The 23,787-nt window shown below is 40.7% G+C and overlaps 1 protein-coding gene across 1 annotated transcript in view; it reads left to right on the top strand.

Moving 5' to 3' along the window:
• Positions 1 to 8,283: 8,283 nt before the first annotated feature.
• kcnh3 (potassium voltage-gated channel, subfamily H (eag-related), member 3) overlaps positions 8,284 to 23,787 on the top strand; it is a 166,934-nt gene continuing 151,430 nt past the window's right edge. Inside the window, exons 1-2 of the mRNA XM_005475158.3 lie at positions 8,284 to 8,785; positions 8,885 to 9,430. Of these exons, the coding sequence (XP_005475215.1) occupies positions 9,355 to 9,430 (76 nt within the window). The 5' untranslated portion in view covers positions 8,284 to 8,785; positions 8,885 to 9,354. The remainder of the gene's footprint in view (positions 8,786 to 8,884; positions 9,431 to 23,787) is intronic.

Below are 23,787 nucleotides of genomic sequence, written 5' to 3'. Positions count from 1 at the left end.
GCACTGAGTCCTACCAGAAAAAGCTACAAGTAGTTAGAGCAGCGGAGAGGATCGTGGGTGTTTCTTTTCCTGCATCTGTAATCACACAAGCAGCAAACAAACTTTAAAAAACCTCCATTGAACACATCAGCTGACAATGTTAGTGTCAGCAGCCGCCTTTAATTATAAAGTTTGTCTAAAATGTACAACTAAGTAGAAAAGGCCTGAATCCTTCCACCTGTGCAGAAACAATATTTCATAACTTGCTACAAAGAGATCTCTGTGTTTGAGATCTTCTTAGATGTCAGTACAGTTTGTAACCAGTGAACTTGATGATACTTGATATTGACTGCTGTGAAATCTCTGGAAAGCAAAACCTTTAGTCTGATTGAACATTTTAGTTTGTCAGCACTCAGCCCACGGAGTCAGTGCTTTGGTCTCAAACAAATAAATTAGCATGACTTGTGTTTTTAATCAGTTCATATGTCAGTTTGATCACAGCACTGCTCTGTGGCTTCAAACTGTTGTTCAAACATTATCACTTACACAGGAGTGATGTCTTTGATGCATCCAGCTGAGTTTGTCCTCATTCTTCTCCTTCTAATTTATCTTCCTGCAACATCTTCAAAGTCAGGACGGCAGCCGGGGAGGAAGTCTATAGTGGAGAGCAAACTTGCTGTCAATATCATATAATCACATATTATATCATATACATATATATGTCCTCAAATCAGAAGTACCTGACTCCGTGGTATAATTCTCAAACACGTAGCCTAAAGCAGATAACTCGTAAGCTGGAGAGGAAATGACGTGTCACAAATTTAGAGGATCATCATTTAGCCTGGAGAAATAGTTTGCTGCTTTATAAGAAAGCCCTCCGCAAAGCCAGAACATCTTACTATTCGTCACTGATTGAAGAAAATAAGAACAACCCCAGGTTTCTCTTCAGCACTGTAGCCAGGCTGACAAAAAGTCAGAGCTCTACTGAGCCAACAATCCCTTTAACGTTAACTAGTAATGACTTCATGAACTTCTTCACAAATAAAATTCTTATCATTAGAGAAAAAATTACCAATAATCATCCCACAGATGTAATCTTATCTACAGCTACTTTTAGTACCATTGATGTTAAGTTAGACTCTTTTTCTCCAATTGATCTTTCTGAGTTAACTTCAATAATTACTTCCTCCAAACCATCAACGTGTCTTTTAGACCCCATTCCTACAAAACTGCTCAAAGAAGTCCTGCCATTAATTAATGCTTCGATCTTAAATCTGATCAACCTATCTCTAATAATCGGCTATGTACCACAGGCCTTCAAGCTGGCTGTAGTTAAACCTTTACTTAAAAAGCATCTCTAGACCCAGCTGTCTTAGCTAATTATAGGCCAATCTCCAACCTTCCTTTCATATCAAACATCCTTGAAAGAGTAGTTGTCAAACAGCTAACAGATCATCTGCAGAGGAATGGCTTATTTGAAGAGTTTCAGTCAGGTTTCAGAGCTCATCACAGCACAGAAACAGCTTTAGTGAAGGTTACAAATGATCTTCTTATGGCCTCTGACAGTGGACTCATCTCTGTGCTTGTCCTGCTAGACCTCAGTGCTGCATTCGATACTGTTGACCATAATATCCTATTAGAGCGATTAGAACATGCTGTAGGTATTACAGGTACTGCACTGCAGTGGTTTGTATCATATCTATCTAATAGACTCCAATTTGTACATGTAAATGGAGAGTCCTCTTCACACACTAAGGTCAATTATGGTGTTCCACAGGGTTCAGTGCTAGGACCAATTCTATTTACATTATACATGCTTCCCCTAGGCAGCATCATTAGAAGACACAGCATACATTTTCACTGCTATGCAGATGACACGCAGCTCTATCTGTCCATGAAGCCAGGTAACACACACCAATTAGTTAAACTGCAGGAATGTCTTAAAGACATAAAGAGCTGGATGGCCGCTAACTTTCTGCTTCTTAATTCAGATCAAACTGAGGTTATTGTACTCGGCCCTGAAAATCTTAGAAATATGGTATCTAAGCAGATTCTTACTCTGGATGGCATTACCTTGGCCTCCAGTAACGCTGTGAGGAACCTTGGAGTCATTTTTGACCAGGACATGTCCTTCAACGCACATATTAAACAAATATGTAAGACTGCTTTCTTCCATTTGTGCAACATCTCTAAAATTAGAAATATCCTGTCTCACAGTGATGCTGAAAAACTAGTTCATGCATTTATTACTTCCAGGCTGGACTACTGTAATTCTTTATTATCAGGATGTCCTAAAAACTCCCTGAAAAGCCTTCAGCTAATCCAAAATGCTGCAGCAAGAGTCCTGACAGGGACTAGAAAGAGAGAGCAGATTTCTCCTGTTTTGGCTTCCCTTCATTGGCTTCCTGTTAAATCCAGAATTGATTTCAAAATCCTGCTCCTCACATACAAGGTCTTAAATAATCAGGCCCCATCTTATCTTAATGACCTTGTAGTACCATATCACCCTATTAGAGCACTTCGCTCTCGCTCTGCAGGCCTACTTGTTGTTCCTAGAGTATTTAAAAGTAGAATGGGAGGCAGAGCCTTCAGTTTTCAGGCCCCTCTTCTGTGGAACCAACTTCCAGTTTGGATTCGGGAGACAGACACTATCTCTACTTTCAAGATTAGGCTTCAAACTTTCCTTTTTGCTAAAGCATATAGTTAGGGCTGGACCAGGTGACCCTGAATCCTCCCTTAGTTATGCTGCAATAGACGTAGGCTGCCGGGGATTCCCATGATGCATTGAGTTTTTCCTTTCCAGTCACCTTTCTCACTCACTATGTGTTAATAGACCTCTCTGCATCGAATCATATCTGTTATTAATCTCTGTCTCTCTTCCACAGCATGTCTTTATCCTGTATTCCTTCTCTCACCCCAACCGGTCGCAGCAGATGGCCCCGCCCCTCCCTGAGCCTGGTTCTGCTGGAGGTTTCTTCCTGTTAAAAGGGAGTTTTTCCTTCCCACTGTCGCCAAACTGCTTGCTCATAGGGGGTCATATGATTGTTGGGTTTTTCTCTGTATTTATTATTGTGCGATCTACTGTACAATATAAAGCGCCTTGAGGCGACTTTTGTTGTGATTTGGCGCTATATAAATAAAATTGAATTGAAATTGAATTGAATATGTCTGTGTTTTTCAGACATGTAAGATTCATGGTAAAACTGGATGATAGAATTTTGATGGATATCTGGCTGATTTTTTTTGGTTTTACTTTTTTTCCAAAAAAAAAAAAAAAAAAAAAAAAGGAAATGAAAAAATAGTTTTATCCAGATTTTTCAATTGGGGGGGTTAATTTATTAAAAATACATTTCTGTATGTCTGATGCCCAGAAAGAGCAACCCTAACTACAACTATATATTCACCAGGATTATATCTACAGGGTCAGAGGGGGCATTCAATAACAGGAGAAAAAAAGTGGATATTTCATGAACTCAAGTTCCGGTAAATATGATGACTTAGTGAATTTAAGTTAAATAAACAAATGTGTGTGCAGATCATAACTCGGTCAAATCAGTCTTAAAGGATAAAAACATGTATCAGCTACTTTAATCTGGTCGATCAAACTCAGTGCAGGGTCACCGCCGGTGCCAGGGCTAACGGGTGTTTTTACTTGGATTACAGAAGAAGGAGACAAACTCCAAATTTGGTTTTCAGTTGCTCATTGTTGTACTTCTTTTCTATTTGCAGTTGTTTTGTGCATCATTGTAGTTTTTTTCATCTGCATTTTCTTTCATTTCTCTGTAATAATTCTGATCTTTAAGTGTTTAAATGAGCGTCTTTCAGTATCTTTGTAGAAATTTGTTGCTCTGCTCTGAAATGTGTTGCTCTGCAGAGCATCTAGCAGAGTCCAGAGGAGAGCTGCCTCCATCCTCAAAGACCACACCCCCCCCCAACACGGACTGTTCACACTTCTGCCCTCCAGAGGAAGGTTCAGAAGTGTCAAATCCAGAACATCCAGACTCAACAACTCCTTCTTCCCCACTGCGATCAGACTCCTGAACAGCTGACATACTTCAACTGCGATTTTGCACATTAAGTTCATTTTGCAAATTAATTTTATTTTGCACGCTAAGCTCCTTTGTACATCCATCTACATCGACATCTGCATATCACACTTGTTTTCACTTTACTATTTGTACTTACTTATTTATCCTTTTTATTATTTTTTATCCTTTTTTTAAAAAAAAAAAAAATCTTTTTTATTTATTTTATCTTGTTCTTTTAACCCTGACCGAACTTGGCATTTGTGAATGGACAGCAAATGAAAAATTTCATTGCACAGAGAAATGCTATTTCTTCTGCACACATGAAACGCTTTGAATGTGAATATGAATCAGCGATCATCTGCGATGGACGGCTGGTGTCGGAGTATTGTCGCTTCCCCGAGTGGTAACGTGTTTTTGTAAAGACTCTCGAGATTGACTGTACAATCTGCTAAATATTGAGGATTCGTCTCCTTGCATGTTTTCCCTTCCACCAGCCTGTCCCGCTGCCCGCTCGCCTGCCTGTGGCTCTGGAGATTGTGTTCCTCGGTCTGACCGGAGATCTATCTCGCCTCTACCTGTGGTTACTAGAGAACCTCCGCCCACGTCTGTATTTTCAGTTGTGCCAAGTAATCTCTCCAACTCTCCCTGTCCGCATACGTTTTGGTGTCGGTTTTCGGAGTCACCCCTTAACTCTGTTTTGTCCTTCTACCTTAGCTCGTTCACGTACGCCACCAGTCCTCCCAGTACGCCCCGGCTCTGAGCTTTCGTTTTCTCCTCATCATCGTACATTTACCCTGTTACTGTAAATAAACCTCACTCACTGCACTCCCGAGTCTCTGTGTGTTTCTGCCACATGACTCCACCCTTTAGAGTCACCGAACATTCACAAGGAGACATCAAATGTATAAGTGGTCATCACTGTAGCCTGTGCAGAGTCTTTTATCATTTTTTAATTTTGTGCTGAGATTAATTTGGTGAAGAATAGTGTGTTACGTTTTTTTTCCTATAACACACGAGCAGTTTGATACATGTGCTACATTTAGATGTGTTAGCATTATCAGCAAGTGTTATCTGGTTTGCTATATTAGTCTTCTGATGTGTTGGTAACTGAATTGGCTCAAAGGCTTCACAGCACAGCCTTTGTAAGCTTCTTATTAGCAGAAAAGAGGCAAAGCATCAAAACCAGATTCAGAATAATTAACTTTATAAAGTACAACCCTGTTTCCAGTGTGAAGAAAAAGAAGTTTTGTAAATCCTCCTGTGACCAAAGAAAATAGTACAAAGACAATCAATGAAATATTGAAATGTAGTGTTTTTTTCCTCACTCGTTGAAATATATATTCTAATTTAAAATGTCACACCAAAACACTTGAGAGTGGAATATTACCACTCTGTGATATGGGGAACTCAGCAGATTCCTTTGAACGGCAGGCATGAAAAACACAGAGACCAGTTTACCACATGGTCTGTTACCACTGTGCTGCTGGAGTACATGCAGAATGTCATTTGGAGTGATTTTACTGTATTGAGCAAGACCTTCCCTGTGAAAAAAAAACTACAAAAAATAACCAAAAAACAAAACAAACTGGAAGGCAATACGTGTCATAATGAACTCCAAACTAATAGACCCAGAAACAGACAGTAACTTAATTTCAAAAGATGTATTAACAAATCCAGGGAATTAACCAGTGAATTATTGTTGTTATTGCTGCACCCTGCCCATAAGGAGAGAGCGAAGGCAGAGAAACAAACTAGTGACTTGGCAGACAGGTTAACTGTCAAAGTCCAGTTCCAAGACAGTTGGAGAGTCCACAAAAGTCTTTCGGAGAAGTCACAAGGCGCTGTAGCCATGTGCTACTACTGCAGCTGAACCATCTGCCAAAGGTGGCTAGGAGAGACCGGTCTTTAAAAGCACAGGAGTGTGATCATAATGCGTGTCAGGTGTGTCCAGTTCTTCACCATCCTGATTAACTGCCACGCCCCAGGGCTGCCACGAACTTACACTCAGCGGAGAGAGAGACAAAGACAGAGAGACATTGAGAGATGCTCAGTCTCTCTCTATCCAGAGAGCAGCAGTTCTGTGGGGGAAAACACTTTGATGATGGCAGAGGTCAGAGGAGACTGATTTGAGTTGATAGGAAGGCAACAGTAACTCAGTAACCACTTGTTACAACCAAGCTATGAGGAAGCGCACCACTCAACACAAAACACTGAACCTTGGAGCAGTTGGGTTACAGCTGCAGAAGACCACACTCATGTCAGCTAAGAACAACCAACTGAGGCTACAGTTTACACAGGTTCAAGATCAAGATCCGCATAATGTTGTCTGGACTTCTGAGTCTTGATTTCTGCTGCAACAGAAGACTGTAGGGTTAGAATTAGGTATAAACCAACTGAGCATTGTGTAAACACCGCAGCCTAGCCTAGTATTGTTGCTGACCGCGTCTGTCCCATTAAGACTACAGTGCACCTGTAGTCTTGAACAGGACAGTCAGCTTACAGTACTCAAATGGCCTCCATAGTCACTGGTCCCAATCCAATAGAGCAGCTTTGGGTTAAAGTTGGAGCAGGAGATCCACATCATGGATGTGGAGCCAAAATATTTACAGAAAATGCAGTAAGATGGACCAAAATCTCTCAGGAATGTTTCCAGGACCTTGCTGAATGTATGCTACAAAACATTACGACAGTTCTGAAGGCAAAATAGGGTCCAACCTGGTACTAGCAAAATGTACCTAATGAAGTAGCCAGCGAGAGCGTGTTTCAGTGTTAATGGTGTCTTCACAGACCAGCAGAATTTTATGCTTTGTCACAGTCCATCTTAAACTAGCTAATTAATTATTGGCTCTACATCCTTGAGGGCCATAGGAGGCAGTTTTAACTTGCATGGGTGGATGCCGAGACAAGCTCTGTAACATTTCTTTGGCATTATTTTCATTCACAGTAATTTAGCTCAGTCATATCCTCTTACATCATGCTTCTGTTTTGAGCCTAATTTTGCATTTTCCTTTGCATATCCCTGCATTTTATAGAATATTAAACGTTATCAATTAAATCCATGGTCTACTGAGCAAGGAAAAAATGATCTGATTACTGACCTCCACCTACTGCACCCTCTGCACTGTGTATTTACCCTGCCGCCTTCAAGCACCCATTATAATAACAAGCAGGGCAGCTTCATTGCTCCTGTTACAGGACCAATCAGGACAGCGATATCTGGCGAGATGTTTTCTACATGTCACAATGTAATTTTACTCCAATTAAAGTTAAACTTTGAAAGACTGGCAGGCAAACAAAGCTGTGGACTATCTGTAGGTAAGACCAAGGTGTATGAACAAAGCATGCAGTTTGTGCTTGGCTTTTGTAGCAGAGGGCTGATTGCTAGATGACTGGCATGTAGGTTGATTACTGATTACTGTGTTCAGAGAGGGCGGGCTGAGATAAAAGAGTGAGAGCAGAGAAACAGAGAAACCAAACCAAACATGTGCCAGGCACACCTCGGTCGAGGAAGTGTGGGAAACAAGAACAACAAAAACATTTGGTTCCATCTTCACGGGAAACATTAGTGGGTGAATAATACTGCGCGAGTCTCTCTGATCATTTTTTGAATCTGGAGGTGAGTGGGAGAGAGGTAGCACACTCTCAGCATTGTCATGTTCCAAAAGGAAATTATTACTTATATTAATTTTACCATGAACAGCAAGAGGTAAAATGTTACACATCATATTTATTAGTTTTATTTTGTGTTTTACTTATATTTTATATTGTAAGTAATAAACGTGAAATGCTAAAACTTCAAATACTGTACTCTACAAGACCCAGCCATCCTTTTCCTGCCACTTATCAAGGCCGTGGAGACACCTCGGCATTCCCAAGTCAGCCTGTCCTGGTCCACCTGGACTCAGCTGAAAGACCTCAGCTTGACGAACCAGATGCTCGAACCACCTCATGCGGCTCTTTTCGATGTGCAGGAAACATGTTTAAATGTAAGAACTGATCTGATTCTATCTTATCGTGATGTGCTAGTGAGGTACATGGAACATGATTAGGGCCACTGGGGGGAAAGTGAGGGTGCGTTTTGTTTTTTCTGAGATGAATTCTGAAAGAAATAAAAGTCAGAATTCTGACTTTTTCCTCAGAGTTCTCGACAAAAAAGGAAACCCTCCCTTTTCCCCCTCAGCAGCCCTGATCCTCTTCTGTAGGTTTCAGATGTTTTGCGAAACTTGAGATTTGGGAGTGAAATGTTTCAAGAAATGTTTCTCAGGAATTCTGAAAAACTACAAATGAAATCGGGTTAACAAGGTTAAGGCTGATTATGCTTTTCCAAGAAAAGTGACTGGTTCAACAAAAAGACTTAGGATACAGAATTTGGTTCAGATAATAAAATTTATACTCCAGTAATTCAGACAAGATACTATCCGGTTAACTTGCGCTGTTCCACCAGGAGATGGCGGAAGAAGACTTTAATACGAGATCCGAGCTTCCTTCCACTGTATTCAACAGCACGCATCCATGCAGTCCCGAGGAAACCCAAGAGCGAGCGGAACAGTCCAGTCATCTTGCTTCTGATTGATAGCACCCTTATGAAACGTTAAAGCCAGAAATGCAATGTGCAGGTCTTTCCGTGTTCATTTATAACTTTATGAACCGGATTCATAAAGACACTGTAAGATGCGCAAAGGTGCCTTTTGTGTAATCCAGCCTCCAGCATTTACACAGCCTCCGCAGGGCTCGCTTCCAGCAAACAGCAAACGGATCCTTTCTCCCCCACCCAACAGGTAGCTGCGTTTAATTGGATTTTACAGATCATATCGAGGAAAAGGCCACTGGCTTTCAAACCAGTCTCTTTGTTGTCTCCCACCTCCACTTTGAAACAGGACCACGGCTTGGCAAGGACCTGAAAGGCGTCATGTGACTCGGCATCTGCTCTCAGTTGTGGCAAGATAACAACGCAGAGAGAGAGAGAGAGAGAGAGAGCTGAGGAGGAGCTTGCAGCTATAAGATTAACTCCACTCACCATCAGCACCAAAACTTGCATCCATCCTCGTCTCGTCCCAGCGCGCGCACACACTGGCGTTTTTATTTGTTTGTTTGTTTGTTTCACCCCCGTTGGGAGGTGCACAGGTGCATCCCACGGTTAAGACTCGCTCTGTGCTGAGTTGATTATGGTCACAACCCCCGCGGTGCCAAGGTGGAGCCACCGCGCGTATCTCGAATCGGTGCGCTTCTCCAGGGGCTGGGATGCGCACCGGGCACCTCTCGCTTCCTGCCGAGTTTCGGGTCTGAGCAGGAGTCAAGCGCTGCCCCAGGGCGCAGAGGCAGGAGGACCCAGTCTACCCGGAGCAGGATGCCAGTAATGAGAGGGCTACTGGCCCCGCAAAACACCTTCCTGGACACCATAGCCACCCGCTTCGATGGCACCCGTGAGTAACAAGCAGGAGCTCTCTGATGAGCTCATTATCTCGTGGCTACTACACGCAGTTAAACCGTGTTCGTGATGGTGTAATATTAATCTTATATGTGACTGATATACATTTAGGAGTATTTTCAAATATGCAACTTTAAAAGTTTAAAAAAATATGTGCGCTTCTCTCCGCCACATGCATCCGTCTAAATAGTGACGCGCTCTAGGAAAACGTTTTCTCAGAGCCACTGATGGAAAATTTGCGTGATGGCTTGAAGTTCCATAGTAACAGTTTTAGTCTTGTAGTCTTTGCTTCTAAGAAATGACGTGGGATTAATTTAATTCAGTTTTATTTCGTGCTGTAGTTTTTTTCTATTGTGGACACTGTGTCCAAGTGTAACTCTGTGTCATCTGCATGTTTTAGTGATGCAGTTTCAGCAGATAGGTTCCCCAGAGCGTTTGCACTTCACACCCAGGATGAGCACACGGGAGTCCTGCCTTAGTCTGATCTCTGTCACAACACTATTCTGTTCAAGCAGAATAGAGATGCCGGGGAGAGAGAGGAGGCAGGATGCACAGACCAGTTATTTTTTTCTGTCTTTGGCAAGAGTGTCTTGTGAACAGATGCAATGAGCAGCCCGCGTGTGTTTGGGCCCATGCTGGGTAGGTAGGCGGGTGAGAGATTATATCGTGTTTGGGGTGTTCAGTTCTCCCTTTTTTTGTTTTGTTTTTGTTTTTTGCATCGATTATTCAGGGTGATTGGAGTTTATGTGAGACTGTGAGGGGTGGTAAGCCAGTGACTTCAATAAACCAGTTATGTGTGACAGCGGGATAGAAAAGATTATGGGACCAGGCAGGGAGCAAGATGCTCAAAGGCAGATCCTGATCTCACTCAAGGTTTTTCCAACTCCTCTCCCTTCCTCTCCTGTTTGGACATTTAAAAGCTCTCACTTCATAAAGACGCACATGCCTCTTTATGAAGTGAAAGAAGAAAGGCTACAAAGTCTCCTAACGCTGTATCTGTGTAGCTCCACATTATTCATAGGAAACAGAGCACACGCAGGCCACACATTGGCTGGCACCGAAATTTTAAGGACTCTGCTCACGCCCTCGTTGTCTACAGAAGAAATGGTCTAAGTGTAACTGTTTCCCTGTGAGCGGCTAAAACACAGGCCTTCCACTTGCCGAGGTGCTGATAATTACACATTTCCAGCCGTACTGGTGCAGCCATTGTAATTAACACGAATGGATGTCAAGAATTCATTGTGGCCTTTCTGCCTGTCAGAGGAGGTTGTGGGAGGCAGGGAGGGCAGGATGGGAGAGGGTGTGTAGCTACTCCTGTGGAAGAGGGAGACATTTCAGACGTCTAAATATAAATCCATTTGGGTTCTGGCTGTGACACAGGTGCAGATATGTGTTTTTTAAACGGTGTGGCATTAGCTCCTCATTAAAACCGACACTTTGGTGCGAATGGGAGAAGGCCAACTAAGCGTCTCTCTGTAGAGGTGATGGAAGCTTTGTGTCTGAGCGAATACTGGTGTGTTGATGTGTTTCTGTGAAAAGCCATTTTGTTGAATCAAATGGCAATAACAATTACCTGTAAATGCCATTCATCCCTGCTAGAGTGATATCTGAAAGCACTTTATTTTCTGTTGTTGAAGACTGTTTGCTTTGTGTGGCTGCACCACTGTTTTAGCAGACTCTGTGCCGAATGTGGCAACATCACTAATGCACTTCCAGTAGTCCCTTCAGTTCAGAGCAGGAAAGGCTGTTGAAGAAAAGCCCTGGAGATAACGGAAAGTGTACATAGCCAATCCTTACTGACAAAACAAAAACCTCTTTGCCACAATTTTTAAGTTTGCACAAGTGGAATCATTTTAATGTATTGTGACAATCCTTGTTTTTTGGACACCTTGGGTCTGGCCAATTACCTGCTTTGACGTGGCTGAAAGAAATGTATTGCTTGCAAATTTTCGTATCATGGCTGATCGCTTAATAAGATCAGTGCTGCACTAGGCCCATAATAATCAGTCATTTCATCGACAGGGCTCTTCTACATTGCTGATACAAAATTTGCATATGTTACAATAGGATAAAGCCCAAACCAATAAAAAGGATGACTGCAGTTTTAAAATCTGAATCGCCTGCTCATTTTAATGTAACATGACACAAGCAGGACCGGATTTACTTCATTTTTGGGACCCACTTTTTTAGACAGATATATCCCAGATACTCTTATCAGCTTGGCTAGATGAAGCAAAGTATTTGAATATGCCAATCTGCTTCTGACAGGTTCCCAGAAGCAGATATGTGATCGTTTAAACAATCAAGAAACATGCATCGATTTAAATAGGAAGCTTTGAGGTCTGAGTCATTGTCTTAAATGTACTCCAAGCTTTGCTATGTCAGCCAGAAATCTACACTATGTGCTACGTTAGAGTCATGATGACTTTGAACAAGATCTGCATTTAATGCATGCGTAACATTACAGCTGACTGGTTAATAAAACCAGTATCTGCAACAGGCCTGTAACAGTTTACTGACTGGTCTCTTGGCAGAGGATTAATTGCCCACTTCTTCAATAATCAGTTAAACTGATGTAGTTATTCATCAAACTCATTGGGATCAACCCAAAGACACTATTTCAGCATTTCAGCATCTGTGGGGATATCTTTGCTTTTCTCTTTATATTATATGCTTTAAAAAAAGATTTTAACTTGCTTTGAAAAAATCACTTATCAAAATTTTTCTTACAGTTAATTGAAAAAAGCTAATAAAAAAAGTTGCAGGCCCAATCTTCACTCAAGACAGTTGCATCTGAAATATTTTACTAGTTAGCATCACATGACAAAATGGGGCTACTTCCTCCAGAGTGTAAAACAACAAGAATTTGTATAGTTTAGGTAATTTTTGTGCATTTGACACTGAAGACGTGTTGCTGATGTTCTCGTCTGCTGGGAGTAGATGAGGGACTCCAAACAATTAAAGAGACAGATTCCATGTAGATCATATAGAACAGACATGATGTCACACACATATGGGCTTGAAATGCTGCATACACTGCAGACATCAAAGCTTCTGAATCAGACACTTGGAGGAAGGTTATTATTTATAGACCACTGTGGTGGTGAATGCTGCAGCCAACACCTCTCAAACAGCGTGACAGAAAGAACGTACAGAGTCACATGTTTTAAACACATTTGTTAAATGATCTGTGATTTAATGTTGGGTTTTTTTTCATTTTGTCATTCATGGATTCTTGCAATCTTTATCACTGAGACTTTTGGGAATTTTTAATATGGAGAAATTGTTCTGAGAGAAAGTGGTGAGCAAGAATATGGAAGGAATTAGTCCTCAGCATAAACCTCGTGCTCGGTTCAATCAATGTTCATTTGCTGCAGTGCTCCCTAGAAAAGACGGCAGCTGTGTGGGACTGAGTCAATTGGTCCTATTAATTGAGTGGGTCTTGGCTTGGTCTTAATCAGGTTAGGCCAAGAGCTCTGCTCATCACATGCACTGCCTGGTCCGGCACTCTGCATAAACTGCCAGGAGCCACGTTAACGTCCTTTCCTTCCCTCATACTTCATTCAAAAATCCAAAAGGAGATTACGTGCATGAAGAAGGACAAACAAACTATCATACTGTCAAGATTAGAATTTCTATATTTTTTTTAAAACAAGGCGCACTTGCTGTGTTTCCCAGATAGAACCAAATCAAATAAGTTGCAAATCAAGACTTTACTAATTTTGCACTAATGTCAGCATGGATTTGAACGTTTTAAATCAATAAAAGTGTCACTTGGGCTGCTGAAAAAAGTATCTTTTTGAATCATATTTTAGTTTAGAGGATAGAACATATAGAATTATTATGTTGAACATGTTATGCACACAATACTGTCTTTGCAGCAAAGCCTATTTGCTCCAGTCACACAGAAATGAGGTACAATTTCTCACTTTCTCAGTCTAACAGCTGAGATAAGTGTCAAATTATCTGACAGTCCTCTGTTCTCCACCCATCACCCCTCGCTTCTGTTTCTCCTGCTTCATTAGTTGCCTCCCACCTTCCCCTTTTGTTTTTCACATCATATTTTTTTTACAGGTAGGTCTATGTGCATACGTGTAAGTGAGAAGCCAAGTGCACATATCCTCAAAGCTACAGGCAGGAAAACTTCATAAATAACCACTTCACCGTGCCTGTGTTTGTGTATCTGTGTGCCCATTTATGTTTGACAGCACAGATTAATGGTGAAGCGTGGTCGTGTCTCGTGTGTGTTTCCCCTGTGGCTCTTTGTGCTTAAACCCCCCCCCCCTCCCTGGTCTTTTGTCAGGCAGGAACAGATGTAATGATAGTCCTAATAATGACTAGTCCAGGCTCTGTCACTTTATGGTATTAGCAAGCTGCACTCATTATATTCTACACCAAATAAAAAGACTGAAAATCTACATTAATGCTGCAAGCTCCATGAGGCTGTGTTTAGGCACAGTGGTAATTTGAGCTAAAGCGGATGTAAATAACTGGAATGTACTAATGTGTTTCAGATGGGTGTTTCTCAAATTTCATACTTCTGCACTTGTGCTTGCTGTGTTTTTTTAATAAGTATGGCTAAATGCTGTGTAATACATGTACTTGGATGCTCTAGCTTAGCTTAGAGGTTAGAAGTAGAATCAGTGGTCAGCATCTTTGCTATGTAGCTAAAAAGAAACCTGCACCAATTTTCAACCAGTATGAACTAGCTAATAGTTGCTTGCTAATATTGAAAGATATTTATCAGACATTCATGTAATTAATTAACTAATTAATGTGTTGTGCTGTTTCTTTTATTTTCGTAAAGCTGTTATCTTCACTGTAGAAGAGTTTTGTGTCATAATTTTGGTCCAAGGTTTGGCATGCAGTTGACTTTAATATTCAGATATTACAGTCATCACTTCTGAAAGTGCTCGAGACAACAATAGCCTGTCAAACTTCAGACTACAGAGTTACTGCAGAGTGTGTAAGACCAGTTGGTGACACCCTGGTGACCTCTAGGGGAAAATATGTATTTTTCCATTGGTTGGCATTGGTGACTATCGCTGAGTGAAATCTGCCGTATCAGAGTGCTACACCAAATACCTTCTTGCGATTGCTTTGGTTGCGAGCAGAGTGTCACAGTCATTCTTAGTTTGCATGGAAGATGACAACTTGTTTGTGAGCACTTGCTAACTTATCACAGAGGAACACTGAGTGTTAAAAATTGAATATGAACTAACAAGTTTCATAAGATGCAACTTTTACACTGAAGTCAAATGGTCTCCGTTTCTGGTGTGCATTGCCCTCTTCACAGTTTTACTACCACTTAGCAAGTAGTTGGTGAGTGTTTGCAGTCTTCCATAGAGACTATGGCCGTCTGTGACAATCTGCAATTACAAGGACGTTTTCGGTGCAGCAACATCTGCCTGTGTGCATCCAGTTTCACATGGGGACACCAAGCAACCTTGTGCAACCATTCAACAATCGGTGAGGTAATACAAAATATACACTTGTTCCTAGTGACTGGTGGTTACCAGGGGTTACTGATTGGTCTCCAGGCCTGTGGGAGGCTTTAGCAATCAATTTTATTGCAACTGCCAGCAACCTTCAGCAGCTGGTTGCAGAATTCAATTTTTTTCCCTACTGGTCACAGGCCTGTGTGACTGGGCCCCTAGCAAACTAACATTTACACTGAAATCTCGCTGTGTGTTTATTTCAATAAGTAGATCTTGATGGCAAATCTCTGACCCTAGTTTTTCCAGAGGTCTCTTCTTCTTTAGAGGGAGTTTGCAAAGTGTTTCTTTATAGAGGTGTTTTGTGATTCACATTATTTACATTAAAATTATTGCATTCACAGCAAACAAGTCAAGAAGTGCTTTTCTAGGGAAATCTAAAAATAGTTCAAATGTACCAAAGTAAAGCAGACTCTCTCCTTTCATGTCAAACTGTTCTCTCATAAAGCTTCTCACAGTCCTGCTTATTTACATCTTTTAAATTGCTACCATCTTGACGCAGTTGGCTATGGTCTCTGAACACAGAAATAACGCAGCTGCATGGCTACGCACTGACAGGGGAACGTCCCGTTAATAAAGGCTGGAGCTTGTCAAGCTGAGAGGCCAGCAGCTTGCAGCTGGCTATTGCTTATGTGCATTGTATGACAGGAAATGATGCAAGATTAGCGTGACAGGCAAGCTGCAGGTAAATGGACTGCTTCTTATATAGCGCTTTTCTACACTATCGTGAGCACTCAAAGTGCTTTACACAACTTGTACATGTGCCTAATAACTAACATCCACATATTCCGATGGATGCATCGGAGAGCAACATGGGGTTAGTATCTTGCCCAAAGATACTTGGCATGCAGACTGGAGCAGACTGGGATTGAACCACCAGCTTTCTGGTTAGTAGGTGACCTGCTCTCCTACCTGAACTGCAGTCTCTGCTTTAACTGGTCTGAGATCAGTTGTGAGCTGCGCTTGGTGTAAACAGAGCTAGCATTAGAAAAAAAAAAGCACTGATTTATCTTCGTAACAAATTCGTTTTCTCTTCTTAATCAGCTTGGTTAGCATACACGATTTAATGTTTTTACTCCAGAAGAATTACTTTTATTATTGATACTATAATACAAGTTTTATGTGTAGTGAGGTGTTCATAGGATTTTATCGCTACCTTTGCTAAAGCAGTCATTCTAAAAATGTCCTCCTCCAGTCCACGAAGCTGGCAAAGTGGTAGATTTTTATTCTGGCACATTTTATCTGGTCACAGAATAAAGGAAATGTAATTTTAATGTGATTTTGTTAATATCTTTTTTTTTCAAAATTTGCCTTCCAGTAAAAATTTTGAACTGGGACTTGTTACAATGGATGGAAATATTTCAACTCTATAATAAATTGGTATGAAATCATTTTGAAACTTTTTACTTTTAGATCAAGGATTCATTTTCCAAGTATTCACAGGAGTCTTTAATATCCAGGATGGGTTTTTTTATGGCAGGTGACTGAACAACATGTCTAAAAACTTTTTAGGAATTCTTAATAATTGGCTGATTAAAGTGATCATGGATCTAATATAAGTCTGTTTTAACAGATAAACTGTTAATGTACTGTAATGCTGTACATGTGAGAAGTGAGTAACAGAAATGGTAATCAGAGTTAACAGTACACTAAATGAAGTGAAGTGAAAATCAAAAATCAAAAAAATTCAACAAGTAAATTCTTTGTTCCTGAATGTAGTGTAATTGTGCTGTAATATGCATCTTGTTATTAGAGGTGAAAAAAGGAGAAAGGCACAGGAAGTGGAAACAAAATAAGCAGATATCAGACGGGAGTGGATGGGTGGGTGATGAATGTGGTCTGAGTACCGGCATGAATAGTTGTAAATATAATCAAAATACAAAACTGGAAGGGAAAAGGATGGGCAAATTTGGGTTAAAGAAGATACATCCCAAATAATACCAGTATCATGCAGAAGGCCATTCTCATTTCAGGGAGAGAAATAGTGCAGCTTTGTCAAAACCACTGACGTAGCTCACTTACACAGGAGATGCGCTTTGGCGGCAGCACATCATACACTGGGAGTTTGGCGTTAGTGATGCACGTCTGTCCCAACTATTCATTTTCCAGCACAAAGGGTTACATATGATTTAACAGAAACCACACTCTTTTCCTAAACCTAAGAGCTAGTTTTTAGTGTGGAAACCTAACCAGCGGGTAGAAGTTAAAATAAATTAAAAGTGAAAGTAAAGATGGAGTGCAGAAAAGTGAACCAAAGTGCAGGACAATAGCATAACATGTACAACAATCATCTGTTTTTGATATATTGAAAAATATGGTGGATGGTTGAATAGCCTACTGCAAAAGAAACCTATGTACTGGCAAAACACAACAAAAACTAAATTAAACAACAATAGTAAATCTTGCACCTTGTAGCCCTCCAGCATTCTAAGACATGTAAAATGGTTGTTTTCACATGACCAAGACAAAACAGAGGGACAAGGGCAAACGCGTCAGGTGACAATAAAAACAGCTTTGGTAAACTTTTGGAAGCTATTTGCTTCTCTTCACATTGCGCTGCCTGTATAAATACAACAGTAAAACACAGTCATGCTACACTTGCTTTGTCAGCTCCGTGGAGCATAAGGAGAGGAGAAATAATGAAAGTATCAATTAGGTTTGCTCTTGAGCTCATTTATAACCTCGAGAGCTCTCGGTAAAGTAAGCACATCTCCGTCAAGAGCTCATTTCATTATTTCTGAATTTAACAGTCTCCTTTTTACACTCACGCTGCGCCTGCAGTCAGATTATGAAGTTGATAATCAATGATGAGAGAATTTGGCTCTGTTACTGAATAATGTTTTTAACAGATGGCTGAGTCGCACAGTTCAGACAGCAGAAGGTCTCAGAGCTGAAATCGTAGGACCTTCAGGTGGTTTTGGTTTTCTTAAAAATTCATGAGCATGGTAAAAAACGTCCCTGCACTCTCTGAAACTCACTATTACACACACAAGGTATGTGGCTGCAGTATGCTGTATTTTTAAAGGCTGTGGGTGAGTCTCAATCAATAGATACCCAAACAGTCATATATTATTTACAGCAGCTGTTTGTTAACCCCCCCCCAAACCAGAACAGTTTACTTAGGCGGCAGATAAGAAGAGGACGCAGTATCATGTGAAAGCAAAGTATGCAGTGGTTTAAACAGGATTCCTTATATACTCTCTATATAATCTATATACCAGTATATAGACCATGTGTTTCATTGTATGAAAAAATAAACAAAAACCACGTGGTGCCACTATTAAAGTTGCCCCAGTGCAGTTTTTCAGCCCTTCTAGACCTTGTTCAGTGTATCTTAGATATGTCTCTATTAAAGATAAAGACCTGGACAAGCCTTTAATATAAAAATTTCCCTTCAAGGGCAAAGTAATACTTTGAAATTCATTTGGTAGAAATAAGCTGAGATCTGGCATGTCCATTGGGATGCTGAAGTACTCTCACAGATGAAATGAAATGAAAACAACACAGAAGAAAGATTATTTACAGCATTTCTCTTTTTCTTCAGCAGTATGCAGTAACCTCAAAATGTTTCATTGATAATGGTTATTGTAGTTGTATTGTAGTCTTTATTGTCTTTTTCTATTTTGAATCAAAGGAAACTTTGAAAATTGGTTTGTTTTTAAATGAGATAACACATCATGATAAGCATTGCTTATAAATGGCAAATTAAAACATGGTAAATAGACTGGTTCTTATAGCACTTTCTACTCCGCTTTATACAGCATGTCTCATTCACCCATTCACACCCATTCATACGAGCACTTCTTTTTGCATCTAAGTGCTTTCTATCTAACTTTCACACTCTGATGAAGGCATCTGGAGCAACTCGGGACTCGGTATGTTGTCCAAGGATACTTTGGCATGCAGACTGGAGCAGCCAGTGATCGACCCACAGTTCAAGGACAAGGGGGGGGGGGTCTTGAGCCTATTCCAGCTATCATAGGGTGAGAGGCAGACGGCACTCTGGTTCAGTTGCCAGTCTATCACAGGGTGAACACAAAGAGACGGACAGCAATTCACTTTCAGATTTTTGGACAGTTTAAAAATGATGAAATAAGTTTTGTCTTTGGACGGTGGGGGGAGGAGGCTCCCACGCAGGCAGGGGGAGAGCATTTGAACTTCACACAGGACGGGCCCAGCCAGTGGGTTCAAACCCAGATGAGCTGTTATGTGATAGTGCTAACAACATATCAGCTACACTACCTTTATAATTATTTGTATTTACTAATCATCAGTAAGGTCATAATATATGTTTATGTCAGTAATGTGTACAAAAAGTAATAATTTTATTAATTATTGTTTTATGTAAACAATCAGGGAAACGAGAGCGGGGAAAGCAGAATTCAATACTAAACATACAAGACAAGAGTTAACAGGAAACAGCATAATCGCAACAACTAAAACAGGGACAAAGGCTAGACAAGTTAAAAAGTGGAAACTACCAAACACCAAACAAGGAAATGCAGGGAGTGCAGAATTATTAGGCAAATGAGTATTTTGTCCACATCATCCTCTTCATGCATGTTGTCTTACTCCAAGCTGTATAGGCTCGAAAGCCTACTACCAATTAAGCATATTAGGTGATGTGCATCTCTGTAATGAGAAGGGGTGTGGTCTAATGACATCAACACCCTATATCAGGTGTGCATAATTATTAGGCAACTTCCTTTCCTTTGGCAAAATGGGTCAAAAGAAGGACTTGACAGGCTCAGAAAAGTCAAAAATAGTGAGATATCTTGCAGAGGGATGCAGCAGTCTTAAAATTGCAAAGCTTCTGAAGCGTGATCATCGAACAATCAAGCGTTTCATTCAAAATAGTCAACAGGGTCGCAAGAAGCGTGTGGAAAAACCAAGGCGCAAAATAACTGCCCACGAACTGAGAAAAGTCAAGCGTGCAGCTGCCAAGATGCCACTTGCCACCAGTTTGGCCATATTTCAGAGCTGCAACATCACTGGAGTGCCCAAAAGCACAAGGTGTGCAATACTCAGAGACATGGCCAAGGTAAGAAAGGCTGAAAGACGACCACCACTGAACAAGACACACAAGCTGAAATGTCAAGACTGGGCCAAGAAATATCTCAAGACTGATTTTCTAAGGTTTTATGGACTGATGAAATGAGAGTGAGTCTTGATGGGCCAGATGGATGGGCCCGTGGCTGGATTGGTAAAGGGCAGAGAGCTCCAGTCCCACTCAGACGCCAGCAAGGTGGAGGTGGAGTACTGGTTTGGGCTGGTATCATCAAAGATGAGCTCGTGGGGCCTTTCGGGTTGAGGATGGAGTCAAGCTCAACTCCCAGTCCTACTGCCAGTTTCTGGAAGACACCTTCTTCAAGCAGTGATACAGGAAGAAGTCTGCATCCTTCAAGAAAAACATGATTTTCATGCAGGACAATGCTCCATCACATGCGTCCAAGTACTCCACAGCGTGGCTGGCAAGAAAGGGTATAAAAGAAGAAAAACTAATGACATGGCCTCCTTGTTCACCTGATCTGAACCCCATTGAGAACCTGTGGTCCATCATCAAATGTGAGATTTACAAGGAGGGAAAACAGTACACCTCTCTGAACAGTGTCTGGGAGGCTGTGGTTGCTGCTGCACGCAATGTTGATGGTGAACAGATCAAAACACTGACAGAATCCATGGATGGCAGGCTTTTGAGTGTCCTTGCAAAGAAAGGTGGCTATATTGGTCGCTGATTTGTTTTGGTTTTGTTTTTGAATGTCAGAAATGTATATTTGTGAATGTGGAGATGTTATGTTGGTTTCACTGGTAAAAATAAATAATTGAAATGGGTATATATTTGTTTTTTGTTAAGTTGCCTAATAATTATGCACAGTAATAGTCACCTGCACACACAGATATCCCCCTAAAATAGCTAAAACTAAAAACAAACTAAAAACTACTTCCAAAAACATTCAGCTTTGATATTAATGAGTTTTTTGGGTTCATTGAGAACATGGTTGTTGTTCAATAATAAAATTATTCCTCAAAAATACAACTTGCCTAATAATTCTGCACTCCCTGTATAAACTCATCTATGGATAAGGCAAAACCAGGAACCAAGGATTCAAAAACATCTAGAAAGATAAAAAATAAACAATGATTCCAAGCAGCTATAAAGCAGATAACACAAGTTAAATACAAAGAAAAACATGAAGGAGAAAAAGTAAACGGTAAACAAACTAGAATGAAACTGAACATAATTAAGGATAATTAAGAATCTCGTTATTATGGGATTAAGGAGTAAGTAACCAGAATTTAGGAGTCTTAAAAACACAAAACACTGTGGAACAGTGACATTCACACCAGAAAGTTAAAAATTGTTCAGCTGTTCCCTTAATTTTTTGAGCTGTATATTTAATCATAGCTGATAAGCAACAATTACACTTACTGTCTGATGACACTGGTGCATCTACTTCTGTTTATATTATTAATGGTGTTTGCAAACCCCACACATGCATACATACATACACACACATAGCTACATACACCATGATCATGATGCTGTAAGGCTATGATATATTAGCCAACTGAACTTTTAAGTGTTCAAATACTAACAATTATGAGATATGTGTAAATATTTGTATACTCCATATACACTGTATTGCAAAAAATATTCACTTGTCTGCCTTCATGTGTATAAGAACAGGACGAGGAGGCCTGGCACTCTTCACAGTCTTCATTCATCCCAAAGGCGCTCTGTCAGGTTGTACAGGACTCTGTGCAGGCCAGTCAAGTTCTTCCACACCAAACTTGCTCATCCATGTGTTTATGGACCTGGCTTTTTGTACTGGTGGCATCCTATCATGGTACGACGCTAGTATTCAAAGAGCTCCTGAGAGTGACCTGTTCTTTCACCAATATTTATAGAAGCAGTCTGCAAGCAGCATGGTGGCGCAGTGTCTCACAGCAAGAAGGTCCTGAGTTCAATTCCATCAGGCCGGGGTCTTTCTGTGGAGTTTGCATGTTCTCCCCATGTTTGTATGGGTTCTTTCCGGGTACTCCAGCTTCCTCCCACAGTCCAAAGACATGCAGTTAGTGGTGTAGGTTAATTGGTGATCCTAAATTGATCATAGGTGTGACTGTGAGTGCAAACAGTTGTCTGTCTGTCAGTTATGTGTTAGCCCCGTGTCAGGCTGCCAACCTGTCCAGGGTTCACCCTGCCTCTCACTCTAAGACAGCTGGGATAGACTCCACAACTGGATTCAATGATTTGAATGGGTGAGTGAATACTTTTGGCAATATAGTGTAGATTTTTACACTCACACTGACCCAGTCAATGTTTATACAAAGTTTCATCAAGGTTGGTCCACTCATCTAGGAGGAGCTATGGAACATACATACATAAATGGACCCGTTTTCTACCATCATTATTTTTGATAATTACTTTCATAATCACATCATGGATCAGTCAATTTGTCCTGATATCCAAGGTGTTTAATCAAACACCTTGGATATCAGAAGTTGGTCCTACGTCATGTGTTGTACCTGTGTGATACCTGTCGCCTTGTCTTTGTTTTTTCACCTGTAAACACTGGATGCTTGTCTTTGTTGCCTTATCTCTTAGCACCAGTAGCAACATATAGATCCCAAAGTACATTTCCAGACGACTGACACAACCTATCAGCAATGTAAATACCATGTGACTTTTCTGCTACCAGTGAAAAGGACCCTTTATAAATGTGCTTTGTGTCTGGTCAGAGCGGCCGGGCCTCTTGAAATGAAGCAGAGAAAACAAGTGTCAAAATGTTAGGTTGAACTTTGTCATCTTTTCTCCTCTCTGAATTATTCAATTTTACGTTCACCCACTTCTTATAGACGAGCAGACCTGTGTTAGCCTTTTACTTTCGGGTTGTGAAACCATAATAGGAGCTGCTGTTGAGTTGTAGTGCGATAGAGAACACACCGTGACCAGGTGAACTGAATGTCAGATTGGCTAAGGGAGAGAGGAACATGTTTAGAAAGCACAGACAGGTAGAGAAACAGACAGAGCTAGAAATAGACAAGAAGCCAGGTGGTCAGCGCGGATGTCACCATGTGCGTAAGAAATGAGGGAAGCAAAAAAGATGAGTGCGCAGGAGGAGAAGGACAGAGTCTGGGACTGTAATGGCAGTAAATGAAAGTGATGAAGCCAAAGCGACAGGGGGTACAATTGACTGCTTTGAAGTAATATGTTCCATTAGGAAACAGATGAATCTGAGCTCTGGCTTTATTAGACCCTGGACTTAGCAAAGCGGCAGTTAGAGCAGCTATTACATCGTCTTCAAGACGTTTCCTAGTAAATGTTCTTTTCAGTATCACCTTGTTTAAGAGAGTATCAGCTTGATTATGTGTTGTCCTGAGCTAATTATTTACAGCAGTGCACTGTTTCCACAAAGTCACTTTTACATTGTGCTCTTTGCCATAGTTGAGCAATGTGTTGCTGTTTATTCTCTGATTTTCATAAGAACTACTGAGTGTAACATAAGAAAAGACAAATTATGCATTATTAACTTTACCAAGGAGACATTTACTTGGGTAATTTTGTCTGTTAGCAGGATTACTGCTGGGAATGGTGGAATAATTTCCCCATAAATACCAACCCGTGCTCCACATACATCCTAAAGCCGAGCCTAACATAAAACTAAATCTGAATGCTCAACAGGTACGACTCAAATGAGAGTTTTGATTTGATTCCCACAAAGAGAGCTGGTGACGTTTCTTTTCATGTATTTATTTTTTGTATTTATTACCTCTGGATTCTTGTGTTGAATGACTTCATTTAACATCTGTGTTGTATCCTCATAGCTGTCCTCTCTTTCAAATCAGTAACTTTGTA

This window comes from Oreochromis niloticus, linkage group LG16, assembly GCF_001858045.2.
Source record: "Oreochromis niloticus isolate F11D_XX linkage group LG16, O_niloticus_UMD_NMBU, whole genome shotgun sequence".
Classification (NCBI taxonomy): domain Eukaryota; kingdom Metazoa; phylum Chordata; class Actinopteri; order Cichliformes; family Cichlidae; genus Oreochromis; species Oreochromis niloticus.
The sequence above is the reverse complement of the archived record's forward strand: the minus strand, read 5'-3'. Positions and strand labels throughout refer to the sequence as shown.